The sequence below is a fragment of the Saccostrea cucullata genome, unplaced genomic scaffold (genome assembly GCF_032062105.1).
Source record: "Saccostrea cucullata isolate Sc308-1 unplaced genomic scaffold, CSIRO_AGI_Scuc_v1 ctg356, whole genome shotgun sequence".
Taxonomy (NCBI): domain Eukaryota; kingdom Metazoa; phylum Mollusca; class Bivalvia; order Ostreida; family Ostreidae; genus Saccostrea; species Saccostrea cuccullata.
Window position 1 is genome coordinate 871,397 of NW_026918279.1, and position 20,412 is coordinate 891,808.

At 36.7% G+C, this 20,412-nt stretch overlaps 1 protein-coding gene across 1 annotated transcript; it reads right to left on the reverse strand.

Moving 5' to 3' along the window:
* Positions 1 to 11,320: 11,320 nt before the first annotated feature.
* LOC134261927 (uncharacterized) lies at positions 11,321 to 18,468 on the reverse strand. The gene is made up of 11 exons (XM_062744315.1): positions 18,052 to 18,468; positions 17,665 to 17,944; positions 17,288 to 17,505; positions 16,781 to 16,872; positions 16,552 to 16,638; positions 15,319 to 15,479; positions 14,891 to 15,012; positions 14,356 to 14,587; positions 13,424 to 14,101; positions 12,167 to 12,262; positions 11,321 to 12,061 (listed from the first exon to the last, which is right to left on the reverse strand). The coding sequence occupies exons 1-11, from the start codon at positions 18,298 to 18,300 to the stop codon at positions 11,448 to 11,450; spliced, it is 2,829 nt and encodes a 942-aa protein (XP_062600299.1). The 5' UTR covers positions 18,301 to 18,468; the 3' UTR covers positions 11,321 to 11,447.
* Positions 18,469 to 20,412: the final 1,944 nt, after the last annotated feature.

The following is a 20,412-nucleotide window of genomic DNA, read 5'->3' on the forward strand; positions in this document are numbered from 1 at the left end:
TTATAATGGCCATAGAATTTATGAAATGCTAACTTTGATGAGGTTGTTGAATCCTCTGGAACATCAAATTAAATGTGCGATCTTTCCTTGGTTTTAAAACTGATTGCACTCGGAGCATGCTCTTGAGCACCGAATATGATGGTAAACCCCATATACAGGTGATAGCGGAATATTACTACATAAGAAAAGTTGACGATGAAAAAGCTCATCTCGTTTGTCATACAATGTAGTTGTTAGTTGGCCTTTATCGTATTCAAGCTCAGAAGCCCAATCAAATTATACAGATCAGGGAGTAGAGCAAACACGTACCTATAAAAGCATCAGATCTAGAATCAGGTGACATGAAGGTGTAAACATCCTCTGCCGACCGGTCACATCGGATCCGCTGTGTCCTCGTTGTCATGATCGGGAAAATCTGTAGACAATTTAATTTGAAAAATGTCCATCAGCATTTGACCTTATGATGTTGATGTTGATGATTGATGATGCCGGTATTTGCTGACAAGGTCATTGTATCGACCATAGTGTTGGTATTCTTGTTTCTTCAACTTGTTTATATCAATAACTTACCTTGTTTTAAAAATTATTCGTACTACAACATGCTCTTGCGTATCGTATCAACTGAGAGATATAAAACCCATATGCAGGTGATAAGGGTATTTTATTACATAAATAAGCCATTAGGGAAGTCCTTATTTATCATAAAGCTTTGTTGAAATGTTACAATAAACGTCTTTTCAAATGAAATATTAAAATTTGATGCAGATGTGCCAGACCCTTTCATATTTTTTATTTCAAACTCACTGGGATGTGTCATGTCGACCTATGAATGGAAATATAATTGATTATACTCGGTACGTTGTTGATATATCTTAATGTCGAATTGTATTTCAATCATGTCAACTCATATTTTACAAAAGCGAAGACAGGCTTCTGATAGACAATTCGATGTTTAAAGGGATTTCAACAACCTTGTTCGGAGTCAGAATTTCGTAAATTATATGATCGTAAGATCATATGTTAACAAATGCTGTAGATTCTTTATTTTTCGCGAGTACTTTTTATCGCGAACTGGGTCTTTAACGTCAAATCGCGAGAATTATAATTCGCGAATGAACGGTTGATGAACAGAATTTACATAGATTTCAGTACCATAAAAATAAAAGCGAGTAATATTTTTCGCGAGTGACGCTTCTCGCGAAATTACGCGGAAATTAATTCCTCGCGTATAATTAGGAATCTACAGTGTTACCTATCATTAAGACAGGTATGGACTGACAAATTTCAATCCAATTACATGTATTAAAACTTTATTTTTATACTGAATTTGACTACGGATTGTTTCGTCTACTTGATCAATACATATAGGGTTCATTGCGGATGTGATTGAAGCCAAAACTGTAATCGAGATCATATTATCCTTTCATTTCTCGGTAGTTGCACTGACTTCCGGTTTCTTGGTTCCTTTAGGTTCTCCGCAGGTCATGTGACCTGTTGTAGGTATAAATAAGGAGACAATCGGTTGTTTTAGTTAGTCTGTTGCTGACAGCCGAATTGGAAAGACGGTTGTATACAGAGAAGTCAAACGTGGTAGGTACTGCAAGGAATACCTTGAATCAAGTCTTATGTGTCTGAAATAGACTTTCGAGACTTTGATTGATTATATATTATTTAGATAAAGTACCTGATATTCTTGTTTGACTGAAGGTAAGAAGCGGACGCGCTTCAGTCCTTGGAAGGCGCTTGCGCTCCCGAGAAACGAAGGAATAATTGTACATACTATTAATCTAAATCTGTGATTGAGAAAAATAATTTATTATTTGATTGTTCCGATAGAACAGCCGAATCCCATAAAAGAACCCGAAAACGTTACATAAATTTGGTGGCAGCGGTGGGATTCGGCAAATAATCAAAGTAATATAGAATTTAAATCGATAATTTTTTTTTAATTGTGTTATATTTGCCTTGTAAATCATGAGTGCGATGGAAGAAATGATCAAAGAAGAGATATCCTTTCTTGAAAGGAGTTGTGAGAGATTGCGTCTTGAAATAGAACAGCAATCTACACCCGTTGAAACAACTCGACCAATGCGCGATTCTGGAATTGCGTCATTGACTGGTGAACGCGCACAAGGAAATCAGCCTGGAGGAGCGCTAGATGGTGTGACAATGAGGAGAAAAACAGCTCAACGAAATTTGACTGCAGAACCAAATGCACCCAGTTCGACAAGGGATTATGCTACGCGTGCTCAACAATATGAAACGATGGTGCCACAGCCAAATTGGAAAACGCCGAGCATTTTGTCAAGTGCACATCCACACCCGGTCCATATGTTGAGTGAGACTCTGGCGCATTCTCCTTTTCAAGTTCGATTGGAAATGCCATCGCAAGGAGAGTATCATAATAGGCCTCCTGCGCAAACGAAAGATGCAGAATTATTTCATGAGGGTCGGATACAAAACAAGTTTGAGACTCCAAGATCTTCATTAAATGCGCAGATTTCAGAAACTGCTTTAGAGCATAATGCACAGCTACCGATTCCATGGAAGCGTACATCCGCGGATGCGCTGCAGCAGATATCAGCAGATGCGCTGCATCAAACTCCTGCGGATGCACTTCATAAAATACCTGCAAATGCGCAGAGTCGATATGGAAATTCCGGAAATGAGGTAAACCAAGGGATAGATAGCTCATTTCCCCGACAGATAGTCAACGTTGCTGATAAAGAGAAGAAGGACCAAAGTGAGAAAGCTACAGCCAAGTGTAACATTAAACCAGCAACCTTTGATGGAACTCATTCTTGGCTAGATTATAAATCCCATTTTGATGCGTGTGCGGCTATCAACAATTGGAATTATAAGGAAAAGGGGTTGTATTTAGCAGTGTCACTGCGAGGAGCTGCACAAGGGATATTAGGAAATGTTTTGCCAGAAACGGGACAACAATATGACCTCTTAGTGAAAGCACTTGAAGAGAGATTTGCTCCACCTAATCAAACGGAGTTGTACCGTGCGCAACTCAAAGAAAGGCGTCAACGGGCATCAGAAACACTATCTGAGCTAGGCCAAGCTGTGCGCCGATTAACGTATTTGGCATATCCATCTGCACCGGCAGAAGTAAGAGAAACTCTTGGTAAAGAGGCTTTTATTGATGGATTGATAGATTCTGATATGAGACTACGCATTAAACAAAGTCGACCCCAGAATCTAAATGAAGCTATTCGCCTGGCAGTAGAACTTGACGCCTACTATAAGACCGAGAAAAGAAGTCATTTGCGCGCTATTGAAAGTCAGGGACAAGCACCAGCTCAAGCTTCCGAGTCTGGAGATTTAAAAGCGCTGATGCAGAAAATGCAGAATAAAATAGATAATCTGGAGAGGCAGATTAAGGCAAATGCAAGATTCAGCAGAGATTCTTTTCAGAAGGAAGGCAAGCGGAACAGGGTAAAATGTTACTATTGCTCAGAGGAAGGACACATTCGAAAGAATTGCCCAAAGTTGAAGAACAAAGTTCAAGACAAAGAAAAGGATATGCGGCGACAAGAATCAAAGTCAGATGGCGGAAGCGCATGTCAAGTGCGCAGTAGACGTAAAAGAAAGAGAAAATCTAAAAGCAATGGCAATGTTGGTGCAAACAATTTGTGCGAGGAAGCAGGTATCTTCATTCAGGGAAATGTGAATGGGAGCAGTGCAAAACTCTTGATTGACACTGGAGCATCCCTTACTCTTATTTCAAAGAGATTGTTTGATACATTGCAGGAGGAAAAGCCTGTGCTCAAGGAGAACGCACAGCGAATATTCAATGCTAGTGGTTCTGTTCTGTCCCATTATGGTAAAGCAACATTTTCTCTCAAGATTGGTGAGACAGATAGAACTATTGATGCAGTTGTTGCAGATATTTCTGTGGACGGAATTATTGGACTTGATTTTCTCAAGAAATACAATGGGCTGATAGATCTTCAAGAGAGTTCTCTGCGATTAAATAATGAGACATGCCCATTTTCCTGGGAAGGCACACTAGGTTGTTACAGAGTCACTGCAGCCAGTGATATTTGCATACCACCGAGGAGTGAAATAATTATTTCTGCCAATGTTACGGGAAATAATAACTATGGAGGAGCGGATTACTTAGTGGAACCAGAACAAAAATTTATTGAGACAGGGCGTGCGCTAGTAGGACGCACTCTCGTTAAAGGTAGCGATAAGATACCAGTTTGCTTAATGAATGTCACTAATGATATGCAACAGATTTTTCGAGGAACTCTGATTGGGAAAATGACAGCTGTTGAGGAGAGACCAAAATCGCCATTTTATCCTCAGGGTTTAACCAAAGAGCTGAGAGGTGATCTGAAAGATTTGTTAGACAGATGTAAAGGTAATCTATTACCAGAGCAAGTGACAAAAGTTGAGAACTTCCTACGTAAAAATCAGTTTTTGTTCGCAACTTCTAATTATGACTTAGGACAGACCAATGTGGTGCGCCACAAGATAAACACGGAGCAGGCTAAACAACCTATCAAGCAAGGTCTTAGGCGAATTCCGATTCATCTAACTCATGAGGTAGATGCACAGGTTAAGGAAATGCTCGAAAAGGATGTAATAGAACCTTCAAACAGTCCCTGGGCATCGCCAGTAGTTCTTGTACGCAAGAAAGACGGCACAATGCGCTTTTGTGTAGACTACCGTCGATTAAATGAGGTGACCACAAAGGACGCTTATCCTCTTCCAAAAATTGATGAGGCTTTTGACCATCTATCAGGACACGAGATGTTTTCTACGCTTGATCTGAACAGTGGTTACTGGCAGGTTAGTATGGAGGAGAGTGACAAGCCGAAGACTGCATTTGTGACACGACAAGGTTTATTCCAATTCAAGGTTATGCCCTTTGGTTTATGCTGTGCGCCTGCGACGTTTGAGAGACTTATGGAAACCGTTCTTGCAGGACTCCAATGGGATAAGTGTTTAGTATACCTTGATGACATTATTGTTGTAGGCAAATCATTTGATGATATGCTTGAAAACCTGCAACATGTTTTTCAGAGATTGCATCAGGCCGGCTTAAAGTTAAAGGCCAAGAAATGCAATTTATTTGCCAGCAAGGTATCCTATCTGGGACACATTATTTCAAAAGACGGAATTGCAACCGACCCAGAGAAAGTGAAAGCAGTAGCTGAGTGGCCAATGCCAAGTACTGTGACTGAGTTAAGATCTTTCCTAGGTCTTTGCAGTTATTACCGGCGCTTTATAAAGAATTTTGCATCAGTTGCCAAACCATTGCATCGACTCACAGAAAAGGGAAGGAAGTTTCTGTGGAGTAAAGAAGCCCAAGAAGCATTCGAAGTGCTGCGCAACAAACTGATAACTGCGCCAGTATTAGCTCTACCAGATGTAACGAAGCCATTCATTCTGGATACCGACGCTAGCAACGAAGCGATCGGTGCGGTATTATCTCAAAATATTGATGGTAAAGAACGTGTTATAGCGTATGCTAGCCGTACATTGTCCAAGTCAGAGAGAAAATATTGTGTGACACGCAAAGAACTTTTGGCCGTTGTCCATTTTATTAAGCATTACCGCCACTACCTCTATGGTAAACAGTTTCTTATTAGAACGGACCATGGGTCATTGAGATGGCTTTTAAGATTCAAAAACCCCGAGGGTCAGTTGGCTAGGTGGTTGGAAGTGATCAGTACCTATGATATGAAAATAGAACACAGACCCGGTAAAAAGCATGGTAATGCAGACGCGCTGAGCAGAATACCTTGCACTCAGTGTGGCTTTGATGCGTCATCATTGGAAAATGCTGAGTATGATATGAAAGTTGAACCAGCTGTACGAACTTTACAGTCATCGGATATAAAAAGTGACGACATGGATTATAGTCTGCAAGAGGCTCAAGAGCAGTGTAGAGACATTAAGCTTGTAAAAACATGGGTCGAGAAAGGTGAGCGACCAAGTTTTAGCGATATGTCTATGCATGGCTATGTAGTGAAGTCTTTGTGGAATCAGTTTTCTAGACTTGCTATAGAGAATGGATTACTCATGCGCAAGTGGACTCTGCTTCGTCCCAACAAAGAAGTTCATCAAGCTATCATACCAGACCAAGAGCGCAGACGCGTCTTGGAAATGTGTCATGATAACCAGACGTCAGGACACTTGGGGGTTAACAAAACGATAGCTAAGATACGGCAGAGATATTACTGGCCTGGATTTCAAAAAGATGTCTACCAGTATGTTACAGGTTGTGACAAGTGTACGAGACGTAAAAATCCAAACCCTAAACAAAGAGCCCCAATGCAGATTACCGGATCAGGTATGCCAATGGAAAGAATTGCCACAGATATACTGTGTGAGCTACCTGAGACTGATAGAGGAAATCGCCACATTTTGGTTGTGTCAGACTATTTCACCAAGTGGACAGAGGCATTCGCTCTGCCAAATATGGAAGCTGAGACGATTGGACGCACTATGGTGGAACAGGTATTTGTCAGATTTGGTATCCCCTTTACCATTCATTCGGACCAAGGTCGACAATATGAGAGCAAGCTCTTTCAAGAGATGTGTCGGTTACTTGGGATTAAAAAGACCCGTACAACACCCTATCACCCGAAGTCAGACGGGATGGTGGAGCGCTTTAACCGCACATTGCTCTCTATGTTAAGCACTTACGTTCAGGAAAATCAACGTGACTGGGATTTGCATCTTCCGTATATACTTATGGCATATCGTTCTACAGAACATGACACCACTAATTTCTCGCCAAACATGCTAATGTTGGGACGAGAAGCGACCACCCCATTAGAGTTGATGTATGAAATGCCTCCAGATATTAAGGATATTCCAACAAGTCAATGGGTTTGGGTGTTGCGTGAACGATTAGAGTCAGCTCATAAGTTGGTCAGAGAAAACATGCAAGGTGAAATGCAGCGCCAGAAAAGGTACCATGATACCAAATTAGCATGGTCATCCTTTAGTCCCGGAGAAAGAGTTTATGTATTTTTCCCTACCAGAAAGAGCGGTTGTTCTCCGAAGTTAACATCGTTTTGGAGAGGGCCTTTCTTAATTGAAGACAAATTGTCAGATGTTTTATATAAGGTTGCATGTGGAACAAAAGGCAAAAGCACTATCATTCACTGTGATCGCTTGCGGAAGTGTAAGTCACAGATACTTCGAAGAGAGAATGATATCAGTAATTTCTCGAGTCAAAACAATGCAGATGATACTCAAGAGTGTCTTGTAGAAGAAAATGAAGATCAGTATGATATTGCTGAAAACCCTAGCGGTTGTGCTTCAGATAGGCCAAGGCGCATTAGAAATGCACCTGCGTGGCATGACGACTTCATTGTTGAATACAAATTATAAGCTCTTAGTACAACTATAGATTAGTGTAGACCATGAGGAAGAACTCTGGTTTTAGTAGTTAAAACTGGAGCTATGGCAAAAAAAAAAAAAAAAAAAAAAAAACATTGTAAATTTAAGCAGAAAGCTTAGTATTTTCAAATCTTTATGGGATATGCACATAGTCAGGAAGACTATTGCATGGTGTAAATAATAATGAACATATGTAAAATTGTACGCCTTTAGTTTTTCTTTATTGAGGAATGCGAGACGCATTTCCTGGAGGCATGGGTAGTGAAGCCAAAACTGTAATCGAGATCATATTATCCTTTCATTTCTCGGTAGTTGCACTGACTTCCGGTTTCTTGGTTCCTTTAGGTTCTCCGCAGGTCATGTGACCTGTTGTAGGTATAAATAAGGAGACAATCGGTTGTTTTAGTTAGTCTGTTGCTGACAGCCGAATTGGAAAGACGGTTGTATACAGAGAAGTCAAACGTGGTAGGTACTGCAAGGAATACCTTGAATCAAGTCTTATGTGTCTGAAATAGACTTTCGAGACTTTGATTGATTATATATTATTTAGATAAAGTACCTGATATTCTTGTTTGACTGAAGGTAAGAAGCGGACGCGCTTCAGTCCTTGGAAGGCGCTTGCGCTCCCGAGAAACGAAGGAATAATTGTACATACTATTAATCTAAATCTGTGATTGAGAAAAATAATTTATTATTTGATTGTTCCGATAGAACAGCCGAATCCCATAAAAGAACCCGAAAACGTTACATGATTATAGTCAACAGGGGATTCTTACTTCCCCCAACGCTCCCCTCTATTTTTTTCCACAGCTGAAAAGATCTATTAAAGAGCCTCTTATCACAGAAAAGCCCAGGTCTTTTCCTATTGTCCTCACAAAGAAGATCACTTTTAAAGTAAGCATGGTCACTGCATTGAGCTGAAAACTGCTTAAAACGATTACAGACGGGAAAATTAAAATTAGAGCGTATGTAAAAAAAAAAAATACTTACAAAATCACCGAAAAGCTCATATTCAAGATATAATTTTTGTATGTGAAAAACAATTAACTTTAACCCTGTATAGCATGTATAGTTTTCAGATGGATTCAATAATTCAAAAGGATAAAAGGAGAGTTAAAATATTACAGTCAAACCGATGAAAATTAAGTACACCATGCAAAAATATCAATATTGTTTACCACTTGGTATCTAAATATGCTAGATTTACACTTAAAGGCATTGTTAAGATACCAAACATTTCATCATCATAGCATTTTATAGAATTCTGACAAGAGCTCTGAGAAAGTAAATATGATATTTCTATCAGGTAGGAGCCATATTTTCCTACAAATTTCTGAGAGAAAACACGTGTTAAATATGTCAACGGTCTAATAAAATACAATTGTTTTAACAAAAAAAAAAAGATTTGATAAACTTGATGTATGACGAAACATAGGTGCTGAAAGCTGAGGTCAATAATAAAAATAAAGAATAAAAGAAAATAATTGTCCTTTTATTATGATAAAGAGAAGCATGTGATTCAAACATAATGTATTTCAAGGGGTCCAGTAAACATGTACATACATCCAAATGAAGAACTTGCAAAGCTAACTTTCATGTTCAAATAGCACTAATAAAGTTAAACAGATTTCCTGCAAAGGAAGTCTAAACACTGGTCTCCAGGTTTTTTTTTCTGTGGCTGGCAACGCAGCTGCCTAATACGCATAGAGAAATAAAAGTTGATAAAGAAAAGAAAATATGCAGAGCATTTCCATCACTCATATTCGGTAGAAATCCATTGTAAGATCTTTCTTTTCCCAAAATGGATAAAAACAATCAAAGGAAGATTCTACAATCTCAGATATGCCGTGGGAAATGATATTCTTTAGTGTCTTTGGGGCATCCCTAAAGATGAGTGCGCTGAAGATTTCTGTTTATGGGTACAAACACCTAAACATTTGTAAATTTGAACATAAAAGGTACCATTGCTAGCCCTTCATTTGGATGTACATATTTTACTTGACCTCCTGAAATACAGGAAAACATAAAATATGTTTAGAATCCTTGCTTCTCTTAACCATAATAAAATGACTACTATTTCTTTGATTCTACAATTTTGTATTTATCTTATTTTTCGGGTATAAAAAATGCACTTTTGATTCGTCATATACTATAATATTAAGCTAGCCTACGCATGTTAAGCTAGTTTATCAAATTTATTTTGTTACTTTTTTTTATATAATCCGTTGGTACATTTAACGCGTGTTTTCTCCTCGGCATTTGAAAAAGAATAGGGCACCTATTTGAGTGAAATATTATAATATTGTTTCCTTTATCAGAATTCTATGACCTGCTGTGATAATGGAATGTTTGGCATTTTTAGACATCATGTGGCATACAGGATCGACATTTCTTGGTGTCCCCACATATTTCAATCGACCAGTAGATAATATACCGGTATTTTATTTCTCCTGGATCCTTTTGCATTATCGAATCCATCTGAAAATTGTACGATTTTAAAGATTATTTTTTCCACATATAAAAATCATATCTTTAATACGAATTCTTCGGCGATTTATGTAAAAAGCACAGTTTCCAGACATCCTCTTGGCAGAGATCATGTTTAAACAGTTTTCAGCTCAGTGTCAAACTGACCATGCTTCATTTAAAACTGAATGTCTTTGAGAGGATAATAGGAAAAGTCAAGGGGTTTTCTGTGATTACTTAAGAGCTCTTTAACAGAACTTTTTAACTGTGAAAAAATTCAATTAAATACTTCTGCATTAATTATGATATACTGTATATTACATTACTTAATGAACGACCCTCGTACTGAGGGATTCAGGGTGTAAAGAAACTGTATTTCGATTTTTAAAATATTTATGTCAAGATTTTGCAATAAGTTTTGTACATCCTTTGTATCCAATGATCATTTGTATCTGCTGTTTAAGTCTCAAAATTGAATTGATAGTGTTTTCTAATACGATCAATTTTAAATAAAGACAGGAAACTGGTAATCATGTTGATAGGGTAGGGAATACCAATGTATTTTGACTGACATGCTTTCCACCATGTAGGTCATTGTTTTTCTAACATTTCAGGTACGGATTGTTCCATTTTCCCGATCAATACAGAGAGCAAACTGAGGGTGTTACCGTCTACAATGTGATCCTTGGTTCAGTTTGGGTTTTTTAGTGGTCTGTGTTTTGCAATGTTCACGATTCAATTTCTTTTATACTAGAGTTTTGTTTTTCCATTACCGTTGTCTTTAGTCGCCCGCATGGTGCAGTGGTTACAGTGTCTGGTCTAGAGTCGTAGTAAGGAGTTGATGCTTACATCGCGGGTTTGAATATCACTGTGGGTCGTGATGACCATTCCCGTGTCGCAGTAGGTGCTGGCACGACAAAAAAGAACCCCCACTTCTCAATGGCCCTGAGTGCCAAGTATATAATAGGACAAAATTTGAAGCACTCCACCGGCAAGTGGTGGCGTTTCCATATGGGTGAAACATTTTCGAGAGGGATGTTAAAGTACAAAGAAACAAAAAACCCTTGTCTTTAAAATGTTTAAGTTTGTTAATTTGCTTGTTAAACGCCCTTTCTTTTTCACTCAAATTCAGACACCATCATTTGCCGATGAAGGGCTGCAATTTTATCCTGTGCTCAGAACTAATGGCCTTTGAAGAGTTAGCAGTCTTTATTGTGCCAGCACCTACTGTGACACATGACCTCGGTTGATCTCACCAATCTTCACGTCATGCAGTGGATTCGAACCTGCAACCTTCTGATCAACTTCTTACTCCGCGAGTCTAGAGCAAAATCTTTAACAAACTTTGCGACGCAGGAGACCATTTTAATATAACAAACTGATGAAAATTAGCTTCTTTTATTTACAATAATACAAAAACTATTTTTTAACATTTTTCTTCAGCAAGAAGATGGATTGTGTACACAACAAAAGTAAGCATAAAAATTTTAAACAATTTTTTTTTTCTTTTGCAGTATCCGATTCATGTAAAGAAATATGCATACAATACAGAAAATTAATAGTAGAAATGATACATTTCCTTGAATCCCTACTTTAAAAACTCCAAGAATTTATTCTTCATCATCAAGAAGATTCCTTAGAACTTCTTTCAATTTTTCGAGATTGCCTCTACTTTGCTTGTCATCATTGTCAGTCGTTTTTCTTTCTTCCACTTCATTCAGCTCAGATTCCATCGCGTCCTCATTATCATCATCGTTATTTTCCTCATCATCTCCAACATCATCTTCATCGTTATCACTTTCAGTGACGTCACTGTCCTCTGTTAGCTGTCTTCTGCTAGTAGGCCAGCTACAGGTCTTTATATTTTCGTTGAAAACGAGGCCTCCTGCACATGATCTCAGATGAGGTACACCATATACACAGTCATAATATTTTCCAGAGTTACTTGGGTGGGCTAATTTATCGAATCCTGTACTGGGGCACGTCACAGTAGTTGTGGCCATGCAGATTTGTTGATCTTTGTTAAACTGAGTTCCAGGGCCACAAGGCATAATGGTGGATCCCCCAAATGCATCACATTGAATGAACTTTTTCTTGTCACCAGGATATGGAATGTGATAAACGAAACCCTTTGGTATACACTTAGATGAGTTCGACTCGCTACTTGGTGCCTGGGGTTTTGGAGTTGAGTTGAGTACTACTCCAGAATTCTGTTGATTTGTACCTATATAAAAGATGTTTATATTACAATCTTTATAATTCTAGCATAAGTCAGGTATTTGCAGTACTAATATACAGAAATTGCTTGTGAAATGGAAAGTACTATTACCAGTACAGATTTTGTCAGCAAGGTTGGACTTTTTCAAGTCTTCCATGGAACACTCCCTTATTTTCGATCCAATTTGACAAGTAACGACAACGGCCTCTGCATTGTAAAAAATATACTGTTTTTAGCATACATATATATGAATAGAAAAAGCTGCTACAGACAACAAGTTTAAGCGTATATTTTCATCGCTTGTCTCAATTATTTCAATGTTTTGAAATTACATCTAATTAAGTCAATTACGTTGGGTCATACTTTTGAATATACATGTAAAATTTAAGGTTTTTATAATATAAATACGTATGAATATTCATTTAAAATTCTTTGATTGATGCTTGTTCGTAACAGTTAGAAGTTACAGAAAGAAGGATTGTAATCCGCGAATCTGATTTCCAAGTTGTGTAATGAAATACTAGTATTTGGAGATAACGAACAGTATTCAAGCTGAAAAGTCCATAAAACAATACAACTGTACAATACAAAATAGGAGCAGTGCAAACACGGACCTCAAAAACATAAGAGGTGAGATTAAATGCCATGGAGGAGCGTATTAGTATGGCACACAAATCAAAATTCCATATTTCATTACAAGGAACAGTGATAGATCTTCCCTCCTTCCCAATCCTTTAAAGAAGTTTATTATCTACGTCAAATCTAACCTCCGTAAACAACCAATTGTTTTTGCATTTGGTGAACCAAAACTTTTACTATTTTGAAACATTCATAGGAAATATGTGAAGACAGGTGAATTTATTGTCAAGCAAAGGGTCGAATGGTTATATATCAGATATTTTAGTTTAGAAGAAAAGGAACTACTTCTTTGAAAGGGGTAGGTCATGGTAAGTGAAATTTATTTCAGTATCTCGAACACTGATATCTTAAATGCCTTGGATATATGTCAAAGTGATTTGAAAGCCCTAGCCTCCCGGTTTTTTTTTTTAAATTTTAACCTTGAGATATAAAATACTCCGATATCTCAAAGTTTTTCTCTCATTTTTTCCTATCAAGTTCGCGAATTTATTGTAAATACTGTAAAATCACTTATTTTCTAGGGAATCAAATTTTCGTGGTTTTTCAGAAAAACAATATTTGTTCATGGGGATTTAATTTCGTGGATTGAGAATTGTTTAGTAGTTATATGGGTGACATTTTACTTTTCGTGGTGGACATACGTAAAGTCGCGTGTCTCTTCAAACCTCGAAAACAACGAAAATTAAACTCCCATGAAAATGAGTGACTTCAAAGTATATATCTTATTACCATTCTCACAGTTGGAGCCGGTGTATCCAGTCTGACAATCACACGAGAAGCCACTAGGAGAGTTGATGCAGCTTCCTCCATTTTCACAAGATGTAGGTTGACAGTGGTTAACTATTACATCACATGCTTTACCTGTATAACCATTCGAGCACGAACAACGAAAGTCGTTGACGAGATCCGAGCATGATCCACCATTTCTGCACGGGTTTGGTGTACAGTCGTCAACATTTACGTCACAATTCTTGCCTGTGAAACCACCCGAACACTGACAACTGTAAGCATTTAGTTGGTTTGTACAGATTCCACCATTTTTGCATGGCGATGGCTGACATTCGTTTATGTCCGTACTACAAGTCTTTCCAGTGAAGCCAGCGGCACAATCACAGTTAAAGTCATTGCCATTCCTGGAACAGGTTCCCCCGTTTCGACATGGTGAGCTTTCGCACTTATTCACTACTTTTTCACACGAAGTCCCGGTATACCCATCCAGACACACGCATTTATAACCATTAACAATATCTATACATTGTCCACCGTTTACACAAGGATTATTTAAGCATTCGTCAATGTTCTCCTGGCAGGTTCCCCCCGTGTAGCCAGCCGCACACTGACAAGTAAAGCCTTTTGGGAGGTCTACACATGTGGCACCATTATTACATGGACTACCTTCACATTCATCTGAAATTTATATAATTATTCAAATTGAGTTTTACTATAAAGGAAATAAGTGTAAAATTCTACAAAGATTTGCTATCAGTACATTTATATATAATTTACAAACCACGTGATGCTTTAACTCGTTAAAAGGAAGAGTAAATTTACAAACTTAGAGTGAAATTTATACAGGCTTTATATTGCATTACTGAAATTATAATGATGGATGTATTACTACTTCTATTAAATAAATGAGCAAATCTTTATCATGTTTCTACCTATTGCTTGGTTGAATGTGATACTGAACGACTTGTTCACTGTTTTGCAATACTCCATCGTAGTAATGACCTTTCCTTTGTAATGGACAAATACCGTCCGACCACGGTTTTTAATTGAAAACGAGGCTGGTTGATTGTCACGCGCTAATCCTTTCACGTCATAGTAAGCCTCGTTTGGAGATGATGTTTGAGCTGAGGCAAAAAGTTCAACCTCTCCACAGGTCACATTTGTCTAGAAAACAGTTCGAACACACAGTTCAACCTATACTCACATTTAATTACATTACAATGACTATTAGACTGTGGTAGATTTCTAATAAAACAGGGAAATGTAAACTGTTGAATATTTCTGTTTTTATAGTTATTTAAACTCCCACACATTCTGAATTCTGATATATTTGTTAACAGATTTGAATTATTCTTAAGGTGTCCATTTTGTGACATTAAAAAAAGTCAGGAAAAATAATAATTTTATCAGAATCAATGAATCATTTTTATTTTTGAGAGAGAAAGAGAGAGAGGGAGAGAGATGTACAGTGATTCCTGTGACTTGAGCCTTTGTGTCGATCTCCACGGTGTCTTCCACCACTCGGTCTGGGTTTAGATCCCCCTCTACCTTGGTTTCATTTTTACCGACGACTTCCACTTTCTTTGGTGCTGTTAAGAGGGTATTCAAAATGCTATACACGAACTCATTCTATATAAGTGATTAGTTGCTCCAAAAACATTACCGAACATTCTTTGAAATCCTCTTTCACCATTCTAGAAAGTACTTGCATTATATTTGAAACCTTTTTCAGAGAAGTGGACACAGTTTTACTTTATTCAGTATAATTCAATAATATTAAAGTATTGAATGATTCCTCTAGATATGAATCATTTAATGAATATCATTTAACAATTAATATGTTTGACTTGCATTTTTTCAGAAAGCTGTTTGTAAATGACGTAGATATATTTTACCTTTGCATGATCGTCTTCTGACTTCGTATAAAATATTATCAATTCCGGAGAACCCTTGCAACATAAAAACGTGGACACAGGTGGGTTCTGACGCTGCTGAGGTTATTTCTTCTCTGTCCACATTACCGATCCCGATCACAAATATGGAAACACCCTCGGACCTTAAATAAGTACGAATGCACTCTCATAAAGTGTCAGTTGTTTATATAATATATCAGTTTGATTTAGAGACGCAGAATTGAAATCAAATTCATCTAATTGACATTTATAATAACGGGCATTACAAAAACAAAGACGTTATTGTAACTATAGCCTTGTCTTCTGTACATCTAAACATACTGTTCAAGTACTGAGTAGTCTTTGTAATTCATTTATCGTCTTTGATTAGTAAGTGCTATTTAGATTACTCGGCAGTCATTCAACAACAATTGGTGGAATAAAATAGAAGTACAATATTTTCATTAGCACTTGCATGTAGCAAGCAGAGGCAAAAATAAGTTTGTCCCTCTATTTTTGTCCCACACTTGCATGATGGTCAGTTTTCAAACAGACTGAATACTAGTATACATTACACCAAGATGGTTGCATATCAATACATGTATTATTAAATGTTGCCCTGTTGATCTTTAAAAAAGGTTGAAGGGGGGATAAAAATAATTATAATAAGGTATTAAAAAATAGGAAATCTTTTAATTTTAACAATATTTAAAATATATTATTAATGAAAATAAAATGAGAATATATAACAAAATAAATTCACACAAATGGGATTAAAATACTGCAGTAATGTCTAGATTTCTGATTTATCACCTTTAAAGTTATTATAGCAAACCTTGCTTTCCATACTTTTGCATCTTCACTAAAGTGTGCATGGCTCTCATATCCACAACAAAAAACATTTTTTAGGCCAATTTATAGAATTATTTAGTGTAATCAGCATCTATAATCAAATTACTCTTAATCTACTTCGAAAAATTAGGGGAAAATGTGAAAATATGGGCATGATGACGTCATGTATTGTATTGCAGTACGTATGGTGGGCTCTAAGGGCATTAAAAATGCATGAAAGAATAGGGTTTGTAATTTGCTATGTACAGATAAGAGTAACATTGTATTTATCATTAAATGAAATAACGGATTCCATCAACTTTGAATGGTTCTAGGACTGACAGAAAATAAAGTTTCTTTTTAACTATAGTTTGCTACAGTAAATAAAATTAGGTCGACACTTACTTTGCTTTTCTGGCTTCCTTGGATGTCTCAGTTTTATCTGAGGATTTTCCATCAGTTAGCAGGATCATTACTTTCGTAGAATCTTTCCTAAAAATATCGGAAAGAAAGCGATCTATTGTACGAAATTTAACTCCATTTTACTACTGCGGTGGACTTCTTAAATACTTGTTCTAAAATTTTTAAAAAGTATAAAATTTCTTATCTATCCATATTACAAATATGTACTTACCTTGATGACCGGTCGAACACAGTGCGACCCTTGTTGATTCCTTTCCCGATACGTGTACCTCCACTTGCATAGCCCACGTACTGAATCGCTCTCTGTATGTAAAAAGTTGAAATGGAAGTGCTTAAATAATAGTCTAACAAATGGAAAAAACGGAGAAAAGGGTACATGACATCTGATACGGATTCAGTTGCCATGGAGGAGTAAGCATCCCTTTTGATCGGTCACCATCGCTATATTGGTATTCATTTCTGTTTACTTTTTCGTATATTTTTTTTACTAGTAAGAGGTAGCGTTTTCTAAATTTTTCAATTTATTTCATTTAAAAAGGACAATAGTTCTGATTTAAAAAGCTACTATGTGAAGGAAAGAAGATCACAGGGTAAGTTCCTCATTAATCCCATATGTATGTAGTACTACTGTACATGTATATTCCAACTTAAAGTGTTGTTGCACCACACACAAATTTCATCTGCCAATCAGATTAAGGCTTAAGGGAATCAGACTAACCTTTACAGATGATTTTTGACTGTATCGGTTCAGATCAAACACTGTGGTGGCAGACGAATGGAACTTGACAAGCCCAACATGAAATGCAGTGTTCGAAATGGTTACTTGATCCACAAGATTGACCAAAAAGTTTTTCATTTTCTTAAAATTTGAGCTCCCAATGCTTCCGGATTCATCTACCACAAACACAAGGTCTACTGGCTTCGTGTCACACGAAACTGTAACAGGTTGAACCAAATTCATTTAGCTTAATATTTTTCATTACTTTAAGAGTGTTTAACTTTAGAATAAGATTACTACATTAAATCTCGGCGAAAGTTTTTTTTTTTTTTAGAAATTTTGTTTTTGTAAAAATAAAATAATGCATTTTAACCTACCCTGGCGGAGGTTATTTACTGCAAGAAAATCATTTCTTTGTCCACCAAATTGTTTGACCCAAAAGAGCGCTTGAGCATTTACGGTTGAAGGAATGGTCGTTCGGTACCTCTCGAGAACATACTGCACGTACAGTGCGGCTGCAATGCCTGAGTACAATGGTTTCCGAAGGTCTGACCACGTGACGCTGGGCCAATTTATGCTGAAGTTTCCTTGAATTCCAATACGATGTTTCCTTAGATAGTAAGTAGTTTGAGTAAGACGAAATTTTTGTTGATCTATCTACAAAATTTGGTACGATTCAGATAAATACATATACATCGTGACAAACAAAAGCAAAAAATAAAATAGGACAATAAGATAATTAAAAAAAAAATTAAATCGAATACCTGCCAGATACCACCATGAAATCCCTGTCGATAGGTGTCGCTTTTTTCTCCATCTCTACTGGCAGCATAAGCCATTCTTCTCAAGAAGAAATTATCATCAGAGATTGTGCATCGCTCTCTAAGTAAATCTACCACTGCCTCTACAACGCCAGATCCGCGAGCGCCATCTTCCCTTGTTTTGTCCACTGCAAGTACAACGGATACAAGCAGCAGCGATAAAAAGATGGAATAAACTCCATAACGTTCCATCTTGCTGGTGATCAGAATCCTCCAGGAGTCATATACACACAAGCAACCTTTCTTAGATGAGCGAGGTGTTTATGATGGTGATTAACAAATATTTTTCAAAGATACGAGCGTAATTTATTATGCAGCATTGTGATTTAAACAATTAACATAATCAAACAATTGTCCATTTAAATCTTAAAGGCTTGCGCAAGGTGTCCATATCTTCTCTTCCATCAGCGTAAACCCCGGCTTGGTTCAACCTTTTGTTTAAATATTTGAAGACTTTTTTATAAGGCACCGAGTTCTTCCTGGTATACCTGCCCGTCATCCCTGTGTATTATCAACTTCTATATTTGAACTAAATTCTCATTGTTAGTGTTCAAAGGCGTCAAATGTGATATGCAAACCATTATAAGTACGCATAGGACATTGTAAATCTTATTTATTACATGTATACTGATAAACTGACCTGAAACATGGTCATGCTAGTCATTTAAATGAATCAGATGACGCTTTTGGCTTTGTGTCCTATTATTCTGGAAATACCTAAAATTAAAAAAAAAAAATCGGTCAGTCAAAGCAGAGTCTTCTTCTGGTGAATATTTGATTCCATCACAAAAATCACAAATTCTCGGTGCTTATATAGAAGCACGAATTTTGTTATTGCAAGGGGCAATAAGAAAATGATCTTGCATGCTTTCCAAATACCCGGTACATTTAATTCAATTACCCCAGGTAATGTGAATATTATTTTACTCAATTATTTGTTAGAGCTAAAAGTTGATATATACATATGTTTTGAAATGAAACTACAAAATTAACACATAGTATTTGGTCAACATATCATTAGACCTTTTTTGTGATCATATGAATCAATTCATTCAAAAGCTTATACATGTAAAGGAGAAAACACTTGATGCGGTCTTCAACTCGACATTTACTTATACCAACGACGTTTTATTTGTTATCTATTAACAATATTCATTTTATATCTACGATGAATCGATATATTATTTTAAATTGGAAATAAAATACACCACAAAGACTTGGCATAAACATAACTTAAACTTTTCTATACTGTCAACTTTCATACTTATGTAACAATAAAGCACTGATCTCCTATATATGGGGATTATGGCTCCCAGTTATTTAAATAAGCAAGAATGCTCCCTGTACGAACGATTTTGAAAGCAAGGAAAGTTATTTAAAAATAAATTGATGAAACAACGATTCATAAATTCAAATATTTTGGCCATTTTTATCCACACTGAATGTTTGTCATCAAATATTTTGGCCTCACTGAGTTGTCATCGGATTCTTGTTTTGTTTGCCAGATCACAAAGCGACAGAAGATGTTTCCTCCTCCATTGCACCTGATCCAAACTTTAATGATTTTGCTCTTTTCCCAATTGTTTCAACAGACTTTTGAGCTTCATTAATGTTTGTTATCTTCTCAATTTATTCAAACTTTTTTATAAGGCCATGTAAAATCTAATTAAGGTCAAAATAATTAACGTAAAAGTTGCATATAAATTTTCAATCAACAATGGCTATTTCCATTCATATGTCGACATTATATATCCCAGTGAGATTGAAATAAAAGATACCACAGAATGTAACATTTGTTTCATATTTGGATATTTTAGCAGATAAAGACGTGGATGGTAACCTAACACCAGAGCTTTCTGATAAACATAATAACTTTTCAATCGTCAACTTCCCTTACTTTAGCACCAATCTACCCTCACTCCCTCATACGTTGTTAATAATTCTCAGTTGATTCAATAGATACAAGAACATGCTCTTCGCACGAACAACTTCTAAAACTAAGTTAGTTGTTGTCAGACAGGTTGATGAAACAAAAATATTAACAGTCTTCTATGGCAGCTGATTCCACCTCTTATGTTTTTGAGGTCCGTTATTGCTTTGATCCTGATTTGTATTGTGTAATTGAGCTAGAATACTGTACGTTAAATATAATTCTGGAAAACCTTTGATATAATTTATATCAGGAATGACTACAGGATGAATATTTGCAATAAAGGCAATATAAAGTTCACTGAAAAGATAATGAATAGCATAGCTCTTTAATCAATTTAAGGACTTTTCCACTGTAAATTTTACTCTTGAAAT

Coding starts and splice junctions, on each gene's coding strand:
- LOC134261927 (XM_062744315.1), bottom strand. CDS start 18,300: ATGGAACGTTATGGAGTTTATTCCATCTTTTTATCGCTGCTGCTTGTA. Junction 17,945..18,051: donor TTCATGGTGGTATCTGGCAG/GTATTCGATTTA, acceptor CAAATTTTGTAG/ATAGATCAACAAAAATTTCG. Junction 17,506..17,664: donor AGTAAATAACCTCCGCCAGG/GTAGGTTAAAAT, acceptor AACCTGTTACAG/TTTCGTGTGACACGAAGCCA.